Consider the following 19,776-nt stretch of genomic DNA (forward strand, 5'->3'; position numbering starts at 1 on the left):
AACCAAAACCAAGCCCCCAGATTTGTGTCACATCTTTTGGCGGAGACGCCGGGTAGGTTTTGCCTAGGATTATCCTATCATAACCTCACGATCTCAGCTTGTTTACAAGCAAAGATTTTCTTCTTTGTGCTCATTTTTTGTGCAAGATGTACAACATTCCAATGTTCCGTGGATCAGAAGGAGAAGATCCAGGAATTCAATCGAGCATGCCACTTGACTAGTTGGTCTATGAAGGAACATGCTGAGATACTTCTAGATTTCTTGGAGGGTGTGGCCTTAACTTGGTACGAGGCCTTGACAAAAGATACCAAGGATGATTGGGAAAGCTTGGTCGAGGCAATGAAGGAGAGATTTGGAACATTGGAGTCACCAAATTCCTTGTTATTGCAGCTAGAGAAGATTTCCCAAAAGGAAGGAGAGTTAGTTTCGACCTTCGCTATGAGGTATGAGGACTTATTCATTAAGTACCAACAAGCTGCTTTGCATGTGGTTGAGTCTTCTTCATCTTCTACAGGAGATTCTAAAGGTTCATTGGCAATGGAACATCTCAAGATGAGCAAATTTGTTTATGGTTTGGATTCTACCTTGCGTGGAAAGGTTCTAAGCAAAAATCCCAGTAATTTCAAAGAGATTCTTCGCATTGCTTTGAAGAAGGAGGTGGCCCATCAAATTGAGCCCACATTTCAGCCATCTACAGGTGTCATGACTCCGGCACATCGGGTAGAGGTAGCCTCAACATCCCAGGTATCTGCTCCCTCACTGGATCATAATATTGCACAATTGATGGCAGAATTTGCTGATTTCAAGTTGCACTTAGTGAATGCCAAGCCACCTAGGGCTCCACGAACTAAGGATAAGCCTAGGGATAAAAGCAATGTTACCTATTATGAATGTCAAGAGAAGGGACACTATCGTCCCAAATGTCCAAAATTGAAAAAAAAGAAGACAAGAGTGTAGTACTCTTAGAAAGAACATGTTCAGAGGAGGAAGATGAGGAAGAAACTTTGATGCCATTGATGACAAGAAGTCGTAAAACTTGGAGTGACGAGGAAAGCTACCAGATTAACTGAGTCTAAAATCTTTGTTGGTCATCAATAACCAGCGTCAATTGTGCTCTGGCAAAAAAATATATATACGCGTATGTGTATTTACAACGTCTGTGATATACAAGCCCTTGAAGTATACAAGAATTCAATATATGGCCTGGCAAAAGTGGAAAAGTGGATTTCAAAGCTCTTTACGTAGAATATAAGTGAGTTCTTTACATAGAACCGACCCGGAATAAAATTAATTAGTGTTCCTCCTTCGCCTCCTTTCCTAGTGTTTATCTCAGGAGAGACTTCGAATCTTACGTAGTTCTAGGAGAGAATTCTAGGATAGTTCAGAATGTCGATGCAGAATAGCATGCCTATAGTGTAACACACCACTATAATTTCCCATTCGAGCTATCACGTAAGGTGCTGAAATAGAGAACATAAATAGTCTCCATCTAAGACACCCGGGCAGCAAGCGCTCTCTGAGGGCCATCCAAGACACCTGGGCAGCCAGCGCTCTCTCGTGAAGATTTATTATCCTACGAATAGCTCTATGGACTTAGGGTCAGACTTACTATGAAGATCTCAGTCGTTTTTATGGTCCAACAAGGCTTCAACTCTTCGGTTTTTCTCTTCCCTGGGTATCTGTCTCTGTAATATCTTGCACCGACCCACCTATATGGCGAAGCCATCGAGGCAAAATTTAAAAGCTCTGGTTTATGAAAATCTCATAAGAGAGAGAGCATAACGTGCTGCGATGCTCAAGGCTCTCTTTTTCTTTGGTGGCTTAACGAATATTGGGCGTGCTAAGCCTACATATCGTGAGCTGGGGTGTCGCATATAGTGTACCAGTAGCGAAGGAAATACCTGTGGTAACTCGCCATCAACGGAAGCTTGACTTAAGCTACGCAGTAGATCTCAAGGTAGATGGGCTTGCGCGTGATTCCGTCCACAGCTCTAGGTTGGTCGACCTCTCTCTCAGAGGATCTGCATTGTTTAGTGTTGTGGTTGGTTCTAGGTATAGGTAGAAGCGAGAGCTCCGGTTGAAACTAGACAACCAGGCGGTAGAGAGTATATGCGGGGAGCTTAGCACAAAAGTAAGTGGGATGGGCTTGTCGAGATAAGTACATACTATCAAACTATGGTTATGAGCTCCCCGTAGACCAGAATACTCTGTAGCAAGACTTTCATACTCATACACAATGCTACGACTAGCTAAGCCAACACAGAAGAAACTGAGACGCAAAAGTGGTGGAAACAGAGCCACTGTGGGAGGCTTTGAGCCAATTGCGACTCATATAAGTGATAGGAGTATTTCCTAAACAATGGCGTGACTGCAAGCGTTCCAAAGTCTCCTGCACATTCCAAAGTGAAGTGCTCTAGTGCCTATGCAAAATTGGAAACCAAGAGTCGACAGAGAGAAATGGCAATACTTTCGTGGGCGTAGGGCTCAAAGATCTCGTGGGAGCCCTTACCTGGTTCAGGTCCAACTCCCCGAAGTCTGCTGCCATCCCAAGAGCATTGCTAACGCAGGTTCGTTGAATAGTGGACTGGCGAAAGTCGAACAGTGGGCTCCCAAAGATCTTTACATAGAGTCCAGGAGAGCTCTACGTGAACGTCTGGCATGCCAAGCAAAGTAGTGAATGGACTCGTGAAGAAGGAGATTGATGAAGGAATGGGAGAAGATGCGCCATGAAAGCCATACAGCTGTAGGAGAGCCTTGGGCCTTCATGTTTATTGGTGGGAGGTCTTCAAGGAAAGGGAGAAAATAATCTTTAGCAATGTTGTATCCCGAGTGTTGCATGGAGGAGCATCGTCCTTCACATCAAACCTTGGCCTAAGGTCTTCAAAGTAGGCCTCCATCATCTGCCATTGATGGATACACTTCGTAATGGACAATGCGGTCATTACACCACATTTTTAATGGGCAAGGAAGGCATTCCTTTTCCCAAGTACTATATGTCCTTGTATATTATTAATTATCTATCCTTACACATAGGATTCTTTTCAAGAAAATCACGTATTCCTCATAAAATATAAAAAACTAGGGAATTCCAACTCCATTGGTGGATTAGGAGGCATAATAAATACTCCCCTCATACATGGTCTTACCGCCTTAGATAAATTATTTGCCCTCGAAAAAATATGTGGCTTATTGGGCAGTGTGTAGTCTCCAAGATAGGTGGCTAAATGGGTAGTAGTGGTACAGCACACCCCATCCCGCCCTGGTGCATTTGGATATCAGCAATCCATCATCATCATATTGGGAAAAGGGTAATACCCATCATTTATGAAGCAGGTATACGGTATTGGTACTAGCTCGGTCGCACCATTGATAATAATAAATTCATATCATCCATGTGTGGTATTTTCACCATTGTGGCCTTTGGTCACCATGGGTATCATGGTGCCCTAGTATTCCTATGCCCATATATGGCATACAATATATAGAATGAGTGTTTCAATAATCCGAATGGATGCAATAACGTCCTCAAATTTATATTTCCCAAACCTTTTCAATTACTACACAAAAAATATACAAAAATCAATCATACTTCAAATCTCAAACCTTTCTTCCATTGAGGTCACTAGCAAAGATGAGGCCAGAGCAAGACCAATTAGGTCCTATACATACTCCCCCTACAATGGATCTGCAAAATTCCCCAAGGGGATGTGTGTGTGTGTGTGTGTGTGTGTGTGTGTGTGTGTGTGTGTGTGTGTGTGTGTGTGTGTGTTTCAAGACAAACAATATCCATCTTAGACTTATCAATCAAGACAGTACATGATAAGATAATTTTTACACGGAGGGATTGAAAATATATATTCAATTTTCTAATTTATAAATACCAAATGATATTGAAGGAGCTCCACTCACCTGCATCTATCCACAACAAGGACAAGTTAGAACAAGAATCCTTACTTGTGGGACTGCAGGCTTCAAAGCGCAGCTCCACTTGTTATCAATGTCCCAATATCATAAGCCATTTACAATGGTAAACTATGTCGACCTTGGATGGTGCATCATGTGGCACCTCAACATTTGAGTCACAGGTATCCAGATGCTCCACATGTATTCACTCTTTTTGAGCTGCCATTTTACAAATTTCCCCAAACAAGGGTTCATAAGATACTTTCACATCATATATTGTACGGTGCCCTCTCCTAAGACAAATGGTCAACTTGTAAGTATTTGAAGAAATAAAACTACAATCATGATAATAAAAGATTAAGTTCCTATGTGGAAGTCATAGTTGTCTTTCCTTATATGCCTCCTTATACTACGGTAGTTGTTTCATTGCCTTCACATATAACAAAGGCAAGAAGACAAAGACTTGTCTAAGTCATCCATACTTCATGCCCCACACATATTATCTAATGTTAAAACCATGATAGGATAAATTCCCATATACATGGTGTTCCATAGCCAATCCTTTAAGGATGGTAGTAAATGTCGACAAAATGCCACATACCAATGTATACTTTATACATAGAAAGTGCTTTAATAAAGGAAATCACACCTTATGTGGAGTAGATCCGAACTCTCGTAATTCGCCCGATTTTGCTTAGCATGTAAAAGTCCTTCACCTTGTGCTCTTAATAGTGAGTATGCAAGCACTAATTAATTGTCCATCCATGGAATGAAGCTTGTAAGCTCGTGCACTGCCTTCCATGATTTATGTCACAATCATACAGTCCCCGTAGCCATTATCTACTTTGGTCTCATACTTAGCCAAAGAAAGAGCAAAATAGCTATGAAAGTCAGTAGTAGATAATTATGGCTTACCCTTCAAAAACCCAGTAATCAGTTATATTCCTAGCCAACCAAATCCTTTGCTAGTACCACCATGTGACGACTTAGTAGTCTATGGAGTCATCTCGTCCTTCTGCATGTTCCCAATATTGATAGATATGTAAGCATTCCATCCTTTATTATTGGCGCCTAGTACCGAGGTGGTAGTCGATCACATTGGCTCTACATCGTCAGCCGAAAGCATGGGATCTCCAAGAAATGTAACTGCTATCGATTATCATCACGGTGGTGATCATCACAACAACAAAAATGGTGCTCATATGTGACGTGTAGGAAAAAATATATGTCTTACTGTGTAGACAATGATCTTAAATGGTAGAAAAATTGTTTGCGAGTTGGGTGACAAGTGCTTATCCTGAGAGGTATCCGTGGCTCGGAAGGCGGTCACTGGTTAGAAGCTGGTTAGGCTGCCATCTCGTACTATTTTCACTTCTTTACTAGCTCGTCCAAGCCTGAGTGGATATGTTGGCTTAGATCAGCCAATCTCAGTGATCCCTGTGTGCAACTATAGATCGTAGGCGACACCTCCACAAAATTGTGAGCAGCCGTGCAGCTTAGGAAGTAGCCATGAAAACCAACACATAGTCCATCTTGTAGGTAGCGAGAGGCTGGCGACGAGTTTACTACTCCGTGAAGGATGTGATTACGAAGCTCATGGAATAGCTCTAAGTCTACCACGTAGAGAGACCAGCGATCAATTCTACGCATAGCAAGAATGCTTCAAGAAGCCTACTGGATGTGGCTTAAGGCAAAGAGGCAAATCGTATATATCAAGCTCTATCTCAGGAGGAAGAAGGTGTGCTTTGAGTAGCTCTGGCCTGTAGGGAATGCTTATATAGCCAATACGTGCTACAACCGACTCAATTGGTTCAGTTTAGTGTGTCGTTTCATTTCCCCTTGAGTAATATTACGTAAAAACAAGTATAATATACGTAGTAATCATGAAGACCATGTAATTTTATGAGAGCGCTCCTTCAAATAGTCGTGACTTGTAGTTTTGAATTTTTGTCCATTCAATGAATATACTCGATGTACCCTTCTATTATCATTCAAAGGCTCCCATCATATTTATTAAGGAGATGAACACGTATGCACATATCATCAGGTTGTGATGCTTGGGTTCCCATGGGCCGTAGATAATGTTTTAATGCTCTTTGACTTCCCAGCATATCAAGGATTATACTGTATGTGCTCCTTTATTATCACCAAGAGGTTTCATTCATAGATATGACACCATACAAGAGCGAAGTTTGAACATGTACCATGAAGTTCCATAATTCTTACCGTAAAACATTTCATGAATCATCAGATATTCAATCACCACATTAATGTAATGGTCTAGCTTTGAATGCTAGCCCAACACCATAATGTTGTAGAAAGTGTGTGTGTGTGTGTGTGTGTGTGTGTGTTGTTGAGATATGGTGCCATGAGCACATAGATTAGAGGCTAAGGAATGGTATAGGAATGTATTAAAGTAGCCACCCTAGGATGTGGACTACATGATATGGAGATGTGGATCAAGGGTATCCACAAGGAGAGATGTGGATCAAAGGATCCCACAAGTGTTGACTATTCTAAAGGCTCTCTCTATATAAGAACCCTATTATGCACATTGGAATATATGGTTTGAGTGTTGCCTACAACTTGTGTCTTCTCTCTCATGGATTTCCTTGTTTGATTTTATGATGCCTGGAAGGAAAAAGATGAAGCAGCACTATCACTCATTGGTTTGCACTTGGGTCCAAACATAATTCATCATATAGACTCCAAGGATCATGCCAAAGATGCATGGGATGAGTTGAACACAGTGTTTGGTGAAAAAGCCAAAAACCAAGAAATTCATCTTAAGATTGAATTCTATGGTTTGTACATGAGCTTCAATGAATCCATGGCATGATTTGTCAACAAAATCAAAAGCATTATGACCCAACTAGAAGGCAAAGGGGAAAAAGATACACTTGCAATTCTCCTTAAAAGTATGCCTACAGAGTACAATGCACTGACAACCACTTTGAAGAATCTCCCAGATCCAAAGTTTGAGGAATGTGTATCCTCTCTTCTTGAAAAAGAAAGAGAGTAGAAGGCATCAACATCGACATCAACATTAACATGCAACAGCAATAATGAAGAAAAAGCATTGTTCAGTAAAACATCAACGAAGTGTTACCATTGCGAAAGGATGGGTCACTACTATCAAAGTGACTGCAGACTGAAGAACAAACCAAAGTGTCACCATTGCAAGAAGCTGGGACACAAGGAAGAAGATTGCAGATTGAAGAACCAGCAAGTCAACTACATGGAGTCATCATCAAGCCATGAGCAGAATGACAAGAATAACATGTATTGAGAAGCAAAAGCCTTGCCACCTTCAGCCCACACGTTTGTAAATCAAACCTGACCACCTAAGAGTAGCCATGTAAGCACCCAGGGGAGGATTTGATCTTGTAATAACCACACTGGACCACCTTAAGTAGCAATGTATGCACTAAGGGGAGGTGATGGATTTGTAACTCACATCTCACCACCTTGCAGTAGCCAATGGATCATGGCACCAAGGGGAGGTGTTGAGATATGGTGCCATGAGCACATAGATTAGAGGCTAAGGTATGGTATAGGAATGTATTAAAGTAGCCACCCTAGGATGTGGAGATGTGGATCAAGGATATCCACAAGGAGAGATGTGGATCAGAGGATCCCATAAGTGTTGACTATTCTAAAGGCTCTCTCTATATAAGAAGCCTATTATGCACATTGGAATATATTGTTGAGTGTTGCCTACAACTTGTGTCTTCTCTCTCATGGATTTCCTTGTTTGGTTTTATCCTCCTTAGCATGTTCACTAATCTTGTTGCCCTAGGCTAATGGCAGTCCATTTGTGTATCTTATCTTGTATTTTATCGTGTGTGTGTGTGTGTGTGTGTGTGTGTGTAGAATTTTGGCATTGACATTACTTGTATTGCAATGTGATTTGTACTCTTTTCCTAGAAGATGATGCTACCCTTATATTGCCTAGTCAACAAGTTGTGGTGTCACAACAGCATCATGCCTTGGATCCTAAGGTTGACATGTAGTCTTGAGTTAACTCTTTGTGTGATAGAGTGCGTACATATCTATAAATATCCTAGCACAAATAAAATGTTAGTTTTACAATGTACCAGCATTATGTGACCTATGAAAAGTATGGGCATATGTCAATAGATTGCAACCTGATATACTGGCCTTATAAGAGCATAGTCAGCATGGGTATATAGGCCAATAGGGCATTTTGTAGGATATGACATTTTCTAAGCAAGAGACAACTCATCATGATAGTTCTTGTGGAACATGCAATTTAGCCTTTTGTGCCCTTGAATGATCGAAAAGGTTGATGGATTGTGATGCAATGTCTTTTGCAAAAGAGAGATAATTGAGTTTTCCTCTTTGCAATCATTGCATCATAGAGCATTGAACTAGTAGGCTATGCTTTCTTTGTGGGAATCTCAATAATGCTTCGCAACCACTCAGGAGATAATGTGTTTGGCCATACACACATGCTAGCCTCGGAGCATGTGAAGTGGACTCAAATATTCCTCCAGTAGATTCTTGCCAACCTATGGAAAGAGACATGAATTTCATGTGTACCAATATGATTCATGTACTTGCTACATGTGGGCCAATTATGCATTCCCGCATCCGAATCATGCTTTGCTTTTGTTGATGTTGACTTTTTATGAAGTGTAGACTGAAAGCCTCTTGGATAAAAGGCTAATTATTAAAAATAATAGTTACTTGTAGCATGAGGCATACAGTGACATTTTGCATGATGCCATTGCTCCTCTTGGGCACACTGCCACATTGATCTTGATTATGCATGGAATGCCTTTGTGACCCGTATGCAGTACGTAATCAGTGAGTATGACAAGAAATGCATACTCTTAGGGAGGATGTTGCCAAGGCCAAAGACTGTAGGAAAGTCGAGAAGTGGGAAACCAAGGCCAAGCAGAGGGCTTCCGTTGGTAAGGGATGCTCATCAAAGGAATTTTTTTAAAGATCTGCACTATAAGATGCAAATTGAGAATATTTGCCAAGTTAAAATTGCAGGTGATCTCCTCATCAAGTCATGCAAATTGAAGCTCCGTTCTTCCTGCATATTGGGATGCCATTTTGCTTGCACTATTATATATGATTAATCATGCAACAAATGCCAGCTACTTTGGAAACAAGGGTTGATTAAATTATCCCATAAGAAGCGTTTCTGTGAATCCTTTGTAGATTGGAGGCCCATCACACTCATCCATGTCATCCACAAGGTGGTTGCTATGATGATAATGAGCTTTATCAAAAGTTTCTTGCATGAGGATTACACCTTGCCCATTATGGGTTCATTCCCCACAGACATATAATAGATAATATTGACAATGCTTATGTGGGAATTGAATATGCAAAGTACACTGAAAAGATGTTCTCTTATTGCAAGTGGATATTGCTATATCATTTGATATTGTACAATGGGATTTCATTTCACAGACTATGCAATCATTGGGAGTTGGGACAAAAATGCAACTTACCATTTATTAGTTGTATCGGGATAGTAAAGCTATTTGCATTCTAACTGGTGATCTCACTGATGAATTGACACTTTCTTGTTTAGTACATTAAGGCTGCCCTCTTAGTGTGTTGCTATATGCGATAGCTACTCATGCAATGCTTCAATACATGGATCAATTAGTAACTACAGGTGCATTGCATGGGTTAGAGATACATGTAAGAAGGTCGTTGATTGCACAAGCTTATGCTAATGACGACTCCTTCACTCCCCAAAACACAAAGAGGGATCTTTCGTGCCTTATGCGTGCTTTATCCTTATGCAGGTGAATTCCAAAAGTGTAAGCTTATTCCACTGCATGTGAAAGATTGGCATCATATTTTATGGCTTACCTACAGAGCTTGTTGTTCATTGTTGTTGGCCGATGTCCTGGTTGCAAAGTTGTGTAAGGTTTTGTTGCCTTCTCATTGGGTTTCTTCTCATGTAAATTGCATCTGGCCTATGGCTCATAATTCTCAATGGCGGAGAAAAAGGTTGCAACATATTTGGGCTTGCAAACCTCCCCTTCGTTTAGAGCAAATTTTCTCATGGCAAATTCTGCTTGGGTTTATTCCATTTGGATAGATCTTGGCACGCCGTCATATTGCTCCTACTACTTGTCACCGATGTGTGTCCCCCCAAGAGTCTATGCCTCATCTATTTTGGCATTACCATCAAACTCGTGACTTCTTGTTTTCTCCACAGCATCATCTCCAAGCATGCATTTCTAGTGCTTGCTTTGGCAAGGTCTTCTAGCTGATTGGGGTTCACCTAGGGGTGTAACCTGTTCTTTACTTGGGCTTGCTATTGGGAACTATGACTCTATGGAAGGACCGAAAGCATAGGGCCTTTGTTGATCCATCCCTTGCCTAGTATCCCTTCTTCCTATCATCTTTATAGAAATCTTTCTTCGACTATTTGCAAGCTCGAGATCTCAATTCCTACTTTCTTGTCATATAATGAGACCTTTTGATGTTGTAGCTACATGTCCCCTCCTTAGAGATTGCTTTTGTAATATAAATACAAATAGTTTTCGCCCCAAAAAAAAAGTGTGCACATGCGTATGTGCATGATAGTAGGGCACACGCACGTGCAACCACATATGTATATATGCCCCGTCGTCGAAGAAAAGGGTGAATTGACTTCAACATCTTTAACCACTCCCTCTTGCTAGGAAACACCACCATTTGCCATCCACTCCACGCAATCATCACAAAATGCCCGTAGTTGATACACTTTACCTTGCTTTTCTTGTTCCCACTACTACAAGAACCTCTCCCTTAGAGGAATCCTTCGAGTTGCCTTATTAGGCTTGTCCTTAGCTTCCCATTTGTCTAAAATAAGAAAGCTCGTCATCTAATCCATTGAATGACAGACTCTTCAATGGTCATTGGCCTTGAATGCTCTGTCAACATAATGCTTGTCAGAAATTCGCTAATGCTTTGAGGAAGCATTTGTTCAATATGAACATGGCTAGACCATTGTTGTCCACCTTTTAGCCAACCACAGCCCATTGATTCTTAAGTATCTTGACCTTTCTAGTGTGATCATGCACTAAGGCACCTTCTGCCATTCTCATGGCATAAACATGATTCTGGAGATTCAGAACTCATGTGGAGTTACTCATACCATAGGTATCCCTGCTGAGGAATGATCTTGAAGGCTGTTTTTGCAGGCTAGATGTGAGAAAATTCCTTGAAGGTTTCTCACTAAGCCTCGGAATACTCTCACACTTAAGAGTTGTCTAGTAACAGCAAGACTAGTTGTTTCTAGCTTTGTCTCCAGTTGTCTCCAGCCTTCTTCCCACAATCATCTCAAAATGTCCTAGGTTGACGTAGTTGATACGCTTTATCTTGCTCTTCTTGTTACCACTATTACAAGACTTCTCTCCAGAGGAATCCTTAAAGTTGCCCTTATTAGGCTTGCCCTCAACCTTTCCATTTGTCTAATAAAAGACAAACCTCATCATCCTAATCCATTGAACGACAGAGTCTTCAATGGTCATTGGCCTTGAATGCTCTGTCAACGTTATGCCTGTCATAAATTCTCCGATGCTTTGAGGAAGCACTTGTTCAATATGAACATGGCTAGTACATTGTTGTACACCTTTTAGCCAACCAAAAGCCAACTGATTCTTGAGTATCTTGACCTTTCTAGTGTGATCACGCACTAAGCCACCTTCTACCAACCTCATGGCATAAACACTGATTCTGAAGATTGAGCACTAATGTGGGGTTAACTCATATCATATGTATCCCTTCCGAGGAATGAAATCTTGAAGGCCGTTTTTGCAGGCTAGACATGAGAAATCACCATGCCTGCCAATGTTCCCATGACAATTGAGAGAACACTGCATCCATTCCTGCACTCTTCTACCTCAACTGGAACTGGAGTTGTGACTTCTTTACCAATGATTATATCAATCAGCTGCTTCTCCTACATGCTAACATATGACTCCTCAACTTAACATTCCAAAGTGATCCTCGGTACAAACGTGAGGCCATCTCCAACTGAGAAAGAAAAACTAGATAGACGCCACATATCTTCTTCCTTCTCAAGAGGATCTCCTTGCTTATGCAGATCCTTGGAGTTAACATTTGGCTCTGATACCATGTCAGAGAATAATCAGTACACTCAGTACTATTTCGTAGTAAAATGCAGATGAGCAACGGAACACATAACTCTTTCCAATCTCGCACCAAAGAAACACACTACCATTATTTAACAAAACAATTGCAGCAAAGATGAACCTCATAGATGCTCCTCCAAATAGTGGACTATGCAGGTACAAAACGGAAAATCTCAGCCAAAAGCCTCAATCAGAGCTGAGAACTGCTGCTGCTCCTGTATTGCTTGGCCATGGAAGGTTATTAATGGGAAGCCTCTTACGAGGGTTGGGCAGGCAATCCCCACGACCCTCCCCCCTTCTCTTCTTCCTCTCGACCTGACCTCCTGACCGACCAGCCCCATTGGCCAAGCAGATGGCTGACCAGGTGGGCACTGGTCAGACTCATAGATGGCCCTTTAAAGCCTGGGCTAGTCCAGACCAGGTCTGCCTTGAAGAAGCCTGCAAGACAGGCTTGTAGCCCTTGCTGGGCAAAAAAACACAGCTTATGAAGCCCATGTGCAGCCCTCCTCCTAACTAGTCCTCAGCCCCCTCTCCTCAAATGGGGGCTCACAATTAGGTCATGTCTCAAATCACCTCCGCTACAGATGCACATCCAGTCACAGTACATTTTATGTAATGTTTTTCTATCTAGCTTTGATGCAAGAGCTGTGCCCTTTGAGGATTGTCATAAACCTCCAGAATATTCGCAGATGGTGTCCCCTCAGAAGTGCACCTTTCTTGTCATCATCTCACATGTCTAGTTACAGGCTGCCCAAACTGAGCACATATCCTTCTTCCTCCGTTTTTAAATGACATATTTTGGTTGTGCATATAGATCTTTGTTTTGGGGATGCTCATTATAAGCCATCATAGATACATGCACCGTTCAGCTGAGGTTAGTACACCAATCCTGGCTGTTGCTTGAGAATTCTTTCTCTTAACCTACATTTTCTTGCGGTGCCCCTGCATGTCAGCAGCTGCATATATGTTTGCCATCAAGACATATGGTGCATCAAGTTTTTCGTCTAGTCTCACTGCATTTTCAAAGGCATGCCTTCCAACCTCTAAATTGTTCCACTTTTGGCATGCGCCCAAAACAGAGGACCACACAACCACATCAGGTTGGAAAGGCATTTTCTCCCCTGCAACCACTGCCCTGTCCACTTGGCCTGCACGGCCAAGGAGATCTATCATACAAGTACAGTGCTCAATAGCCGGCTTTATGCCATACTGTGTGTTCATAGCCTGAAAATATTTCTGACCCTTGTCTACAAGACCCTCATGACTGCAGACAGTGAGAACGTAAAGAAATGTGACCCCATTCGGCTCTATGCCTTCCTGCTTCATTCTCTCAAACAAACAAAATACAAGCTCACTCTCTCCCTGGTAGGCATATCCTGCGATCAATGTATTCCATGCTACAACATCCCTTGTGGGGAGCACATCGAATATCAGTTGGGCATCAACCATGCTCCCACATTTAGCATACATGTCAATAAGACTGGTTGCCACAGTAATTGTAATCTGAAAACCAACCCTGCTAATTTGAGAATGGAATTCCTTTCCATTTTCCAAAGTTGCTGTGTTGCCACACGCTTTTAGGATGGCAACAAAGGTACAGATATTTGGTGACAGACCTTTATGTTGCATTTGTGCATACAATTGGAAAGCCTTCATGCTTTCTTCTTGCTCAGCGTACCCCAAAATCATGGTGCTCCACGTAACCACACTGCGACAAGGCAATTCATCAAAGACACAGCGTGCATTCTCCAGGGTACCACATTTTGCATACATATCCACCAACGCAGTTCCAAGGAATACATCTGACTCAAAGCCACTCATTACTACTCGGCAGTGAATGGCTCTACCTTTCTTCAGGCATTCTATCTGTGCAAATTTCTCTTCAACTTCCTTCCCTTCATCCAGTGCTACCAGGCTATTGCAAGCCTTCAATGCACCAATAAACGTTCGAGCATCTGGTAGTACACCTTCCCGTTGCATTCGTGCATACAAATCCAAAGACAGTACACCTTCTTCCTGCTTGCTGTACCCCAGGATCATGGTAGTCCACGTAGTTACATCACGCTGAGGCAACGCATCAAAGACACGCTGTGCATCCTCCATGCTCCCACATTTTGCATACATACATACCAAGGTGGTTCCTACAAATACATCCGACTCAAATCCACCTGCAACTACTTGGGAGTGCATGACCCTACCGTTCAGCAAGCACCCTGTATTCATAATCTTCCCATCAATTTGCTCCCCATCTTCGCATGCTGCCAGACTACTACACACCTTCAATGTGCTAACAAAGGTTCGAGCATTTGGTTGGACACTTTCTTCATCCATCCATGCGTACAATTGCAAAGCCTTCAATCCGTTTTCTTGCTCAGAATAACCCAAGAGCATAGCATTCCAGGCAGCCACATCACGATAAGGCAGTTCATCAAAAACTCGCCGTGCATCGTCCATTGTCCCACATTTTGCATACATGTCCAACAAGGCGGTTCCCACGTATACATCTGACTCAAAGCCACTCTTTACTACTAGGGAGTGGAGGGCTCTACCTTTCTCTAGGCATCCTAGTTTCACAAATATCCCATCAACTTGCTTCCCTTCTTCACGTGCCGCTAGGCTACTACAACCCTTCAATGCGCCAACAAAGGTTCGATCACTTGGTTGGGCACCTTCCTGGAGCATCTGAGCATATAACTCTAAAGCCTGCACACCCTCTTCCCGTTTGGCATACCCCTGGATCATAATATTCCATGACACAACATTGCGATTTGGCATGTTGTCAAACACATGGCGGGCATCCAACATGTTCCCTCGCTTCACAAACATAAGCATCAGATTGTTTGTCTTTATAATGACTGGAGCCTCCTTTTGACGTTCCATCCCAAACGCAGGAATTGTCTTGACCTCATTCAGCTCAGGCAACCCCTTGTAGACCGCCTTTCTAGCACCACAGGGATTACTGCAAGGGGGCCGCCTAAGCTGTGGGCTCATAACAAATGACGATAAAAGAACATCTCAGACAAAACAGAAGCAACAACGTGGGGGACACATTGTGGCAAGCATGACTTGTGGCATCTGCTCAGCATTTGAAGTAATGCGAGTCTACCGCAAGAAGGACGATTTATGGACTCCTGTACTGCATAGAAGCTAACAATAGGGTGGCGAACCACAAACCGGGTAAGAAGGCACTGATGGAAGCCTATGGTACGACCCAAGGTGAAGGGGATCTCCCAGCAGATCTTTACAGAGGCCAATGCATTCTTCATGCTTAATTCGATCAAAGCCCTGATGAGGGACAACTTACAGAGATCGGCTGAGATGTGATATTGGTCCATCTGAAAGAAACACCTGAATTGCAGTGTGAGGAATCGTCTACCCACCTGAATGCAAGGTCTCTCTGCTCATGTGCTTATTCCAGTATGCCCGAGATTGAAATCCGGTAAGATTGGATGGGATGCTATCGGAATAGGGGCACATGGTTGCCCGACCTTATTCTTGGAGTTCCGGGCACTCAAGTCCGAGAAGCAACATTTCACATTTTATTGGATATCCATCTCCTACCGGACCTTGCCCGCGTGTGTAGTCCGATTGCTTTTCCAGGCACTCAAGTCCTAGAAGCAACATTTTGCGTTTTTATTGGATATCCATCTCGTGCCAGACCTTGCTTGCGTGTGTAGTCCGATTGCTTTCCCTGAGGCATCCCACTGCCTTACCTGCCTTTAACCCTGCAAAAAATGCTCCATGTGCCCAAGTTGAGTCCCCCAAAATTTACAACTTTAAATGAAAACGGCCAATGGGCATGCAACTATTCACAATTTCACACAATAAACAAAGGGGGGTTCACATGCGGGCAGACGCCCATGCGAAAATTCTCTGTCCTCCAATAAAAAATCATGCTGTTGGTCCAAGGGTTTCACACATTTGGGCAATCACTCTCCAAAAAATTTGCATGTGAAAACCCGAGGGGCCTCCGTGCAACGCCCAAGAACGCATTGATAAGAGAAACTGAGGGACTGTAAGGGACCACTATAACAACTCTTCAACTCACAAACATAATAAGCACATCACAGATGAAACCCATAACTCGTATATTTCATCAACCTCTCAACAGCTTGCAACATTCCACGCACTCTAGATTACGCTATGCTGGAAACATAATATTCGCAACCATGGTATATGAATCCCTCAAGTTGATTTCCCATAGAGACAAGCATACAAGAGGCTCAACGCTGATGCTAGGGAGTACATCTCCCACAGGTCCAATCTTTGCTGCAAAATAAGAGCAACCTTGTAACACAAAGTAGTCGCCTGTCGTTTTCTTTGTTTTCGACCCTCTTTTTAGCAAATTTAGGCACCAACTTCTTCAAGACAATTATAAAGCTCGATTTTAGCTTTGCAACAAACAAAAGAGCTTCATCCGAGCTACGGATCAAAAGTTATCGCAAAAATAGTGACTGCTGCTTTTTTCTGGGAGGTGCGACTGCTATTTTAATCTGCATGCTCTTTACCCACGCCTTCACTGGCTTATGTACCATTAGTTCCACCATCAACAATCACTTTTTACCTTCATGCCAATAAACTTCTAGTCCTAGCATGCAAACATGACCTAACATGTACAATAGTATCAGGTCCGCCTAGTTCCTACCACTAGCAGTTCAAAATCGAGGTCCCCGAAATTTGCCTATCAGTGTCTGGAGTTCAACATCCAATCGGCAACAACCTACTAGGATTCGAACCCAAGCCCACCAGACACGCCTTGAGTACCTACCAATGGGCCAACTTGCTTTGGTGACATAAATGTGTCACATTTATGTTATCTTCAAAAACTCGTCCACCTATGTGTGGAAGGCTTGATGAGCAAACATCTTTAAACAAGGTGGACTCACCCATTCGTGGATGAGTGTGAAACCCCCCTTATATCCAACAAGCCTAAGTGGTTAAGGTAGTAATAGGATTTTATTTTTTTTTTGTAGAGCTAATTCATTGTTACAGAGAGTCTCCAATGATTAGTGTGGTATAGATTAGCAATTTTATTACTTTTTTTCGTTTGTGCTTGGCATGTTTGTCCATGTATGGTCTAGCATTGATCCATGAATTGTTGTAGGCATTGTAATTAGTTGTTCTATTTTATGGTTTGACATAAATTGGTGGAGCATTGACCTCTCCAACTGAGCTTGGTCGAGTGACCATGCGTGGTTATGTAATTTTTGCACGACTAAGGAGTCCACCTTTATGTGCATTTGCTCAATATTTGTGAGCACAAAAAGAGCAGAGGAATCACGTGCCCATAATAGTGATGTGTAAACGAAGCCATGAGATCTAATGTTTACTAGATTAAAAGGTAGGGAATCCAATGAAAATGCCTTATGAGTGCTAAATGGTTCGGCCTACTACTAAATTATTGTCGAGACATATTCTTAAGGTGTTCCTTGCAAATTTGGAACTTGCGAGCGATATGAAGGATAGGAGTCCGTGCCAAAAGTGTGTTGCTCAGGAATTTGTTTTTTGATCATGTATGTGCTCGTGGCTTCTTGTTGTTAAACTCAACCCAGAGAACTAGTGGTTTGGTATCTGTTTGTAAGTCTTTGAAGATTGCATTTGCACCATTGACAAGCCCATCACTACCTAAACAAATCTCCATAGTCATACCAAGTTTCAGCTGTAGCCTTGCATGCAACCACCAGTGTTTTTGGGGTCCATTGGCATGGATTTTATTTTGTTGCAGATCTTATGCCTAGCTTCTTTCACTTCCAGCACATGTGGAGCATTGTCCAAGCACATTGAACACATCATCATCATGTTTATCTTTGGCAGTGTTTGTGTAAAAAAGATGTGTATTGTGTGTTTTTGGGACGACTTGCAGATGTACATGACATTGCTTGTATGGAGGTCTACAAGCAAATGTTCACCTAATTGAATTCTATTAAGAATTTTGATGAAGAGCTTGTTTTCCTGGTGCATTGTTCTTTTCATCGCATAATAGAAAGATGGGGATCTTTAGAAAGAAGGCAAGATTGTGGAGGAAGCTGAGCGCTCTTGAGTCCTTTGCTGGGCTTGCTTGACAGAGATCACCACATAGAAGAACATCAATGCCCCCGAACAACTCTAATTGATTGTACATTATCTCATGCATGCACATGTCTATAGCAATGAATGTGTTAATTCCTATTAAGGAAACCTCGTCGAGCACGATCAACTCAAGCTGTTTATATTGCGTAGAAAGTGCCTAGAGCTTGTCTAGTGAAAGGCTTGTGTAGTTTGAGGTAATGAGGGACAAATCAAGACTTGAGTGAATTGTTGTTTCCCCTATGTTGTATGCTCCTTTTCCACTGTACGCTAACAATAAATCTCTAGGCAAATCCATGTCAGAAGTTTGCTTGTGTGAGTAGAGATGTAACAATGCTTGCACAAGGAGTAGCAACATAAAAAAATTTCTTGCCTTGGCATTTTTGGTTAGGAACAATTGAATGCAAAAATCTTGGAAGACTCATTTCTTCAGCATGATGTCCTCAATGTTGATATGCTACAACTTTGTTGAGTTTTTGCAAGATGGCATAAAACATGTTGTTTGGCATGAGCTTGTATGTTTGTTGTTAAGGTTGGTGGATTTGTTTTGATTTCCCATGTGAATTCATTTCCCTGCCAAGGGCAAAAGCATCATCGTTGTGTACCAATTGTTGTTTGCTTGTGAGAGATCTTAAAAATGGAAGTGGAATGTACGAAGGTGAGAGAGAGAGAGAGGGAGAGCCAGAAGAGAGAGTCACACAAGTTGTGGTGGGTGCAAAACACCCTAATCTTCTATGTCATCCATATATATATATGTATTTGAGTATTGTACATAACCAAGGTTAAGGTATAGTGGCCTTTAACCCCCACAACCTCCCACTTAAAGGCCCATGTACCTTTAAGGGAGAACAACCAATGAGCATACTATCCAAAGCCCATCAAAACATGACACATCAAAACATGACAATACTCAAACCGCTGACTAGGTAGACTCTTTGTCAGCATATCTACAGGGTTATCATCTATATGAACCTTGACAAGCTCTATGCGCTTGTCCTCAAGTACCTCCCTGATAAAATAGTACCTAACCTCAATGTGTTTGGTCTTTGCATGAAAGACCGGATTCCATGCTAGCTGAATAGCACTCATGGAATCACTATGCAATGTCGGTACACCTGTATGATCCCCAAATCTCTCACTAGCCGATCAAGCCATATAGCCTCCTTGTAACCCTCTGTGGCTGCAACATACTCGGCCTCTGTGGTAGACAAAGCAACGCACTTTTGTGCATGAGACATCCACAACACTACACCACCTGCAAAGGTGAACACATAACCAGAAGTGGATCTCCTGCTATCCACATGCCCTGCATACTTTGTATTTGTGTACCCAAATACATGCATCTCTCCTCTACCAAAGCCGATACACACCTCCTTGGTACCCTTCATGTACCTCATGATGCACTTAGCTACCTCCCAATGCCTCTTTCTTGGATTAGCCATATACCGGCTAACAACTCCCACTGCAAATGCAATGTCCAGTCTAGTAGCTATCATAGCATACATAAGACTCCCAACCGCTAATGCATAAGGAACCTTGGCCATCATGGCCCTCTCCTCATCTGATTTGGGACTATCTTCCTGACTCAGTTTCACATATGGAGGCAATGGAGTACTTACTGCCTTCCCCCCCTCCATATTGAAATGCTGAAAAACTTTTGTAACATACTTCT

At 42.2% G+C, this 19,776-nt stretch overlaps 1 protein-coding gene across 1 annotated transcript; it reads right to left on the reverse strand.

The window, feature by feature from the left end:
* Nucleotides 1-12,959: 12,959 nt before the first annotated feature.
* On the reverse strand, nt 12,960-15,029 carry LOC147905976 (pentatricopeptide repeat-containing protein At1g06140, mitochondrial-like). Its single transcript, XM_087381068.1, has one exon. It carries the CDS (start codon nt 15,027-15,029, stop codon nt 12,960-12,962), a length of 2,070 nt encoding a protein of 689 aa, XP_087237194.1.
* Between the last annotated feature and the right edge of the window lie 4,747 nt (nt 15,030-19,776).

This window comes from Dipteris shenzhenensis, chromosome 1, assembly GCF_047967505.1.
Source record: "Dipteris shenzhenensis isolate YYH24624 ecotype China chromosome 1, Dip_SZ_1.0, whole genome shotgun sequence".
Lineage (NCBI taxonomy): Eukaryota > Viridiplantae > Streptophyta > Polypodiopsida > Gleicheniales > Dipteridaceae > Dipteris > Dipteris shenzhenensis.

What these genes read in the sequence shown, in the direction of transcription:
- LOC147905976 (XM_087381068.1), bottom strand. Translation starts at nt 15,029, where the DNA reads ATGAGCCCACAGCTTAGGCGGCCCCCTTGCAGTAATCCCTGTGGTGCT.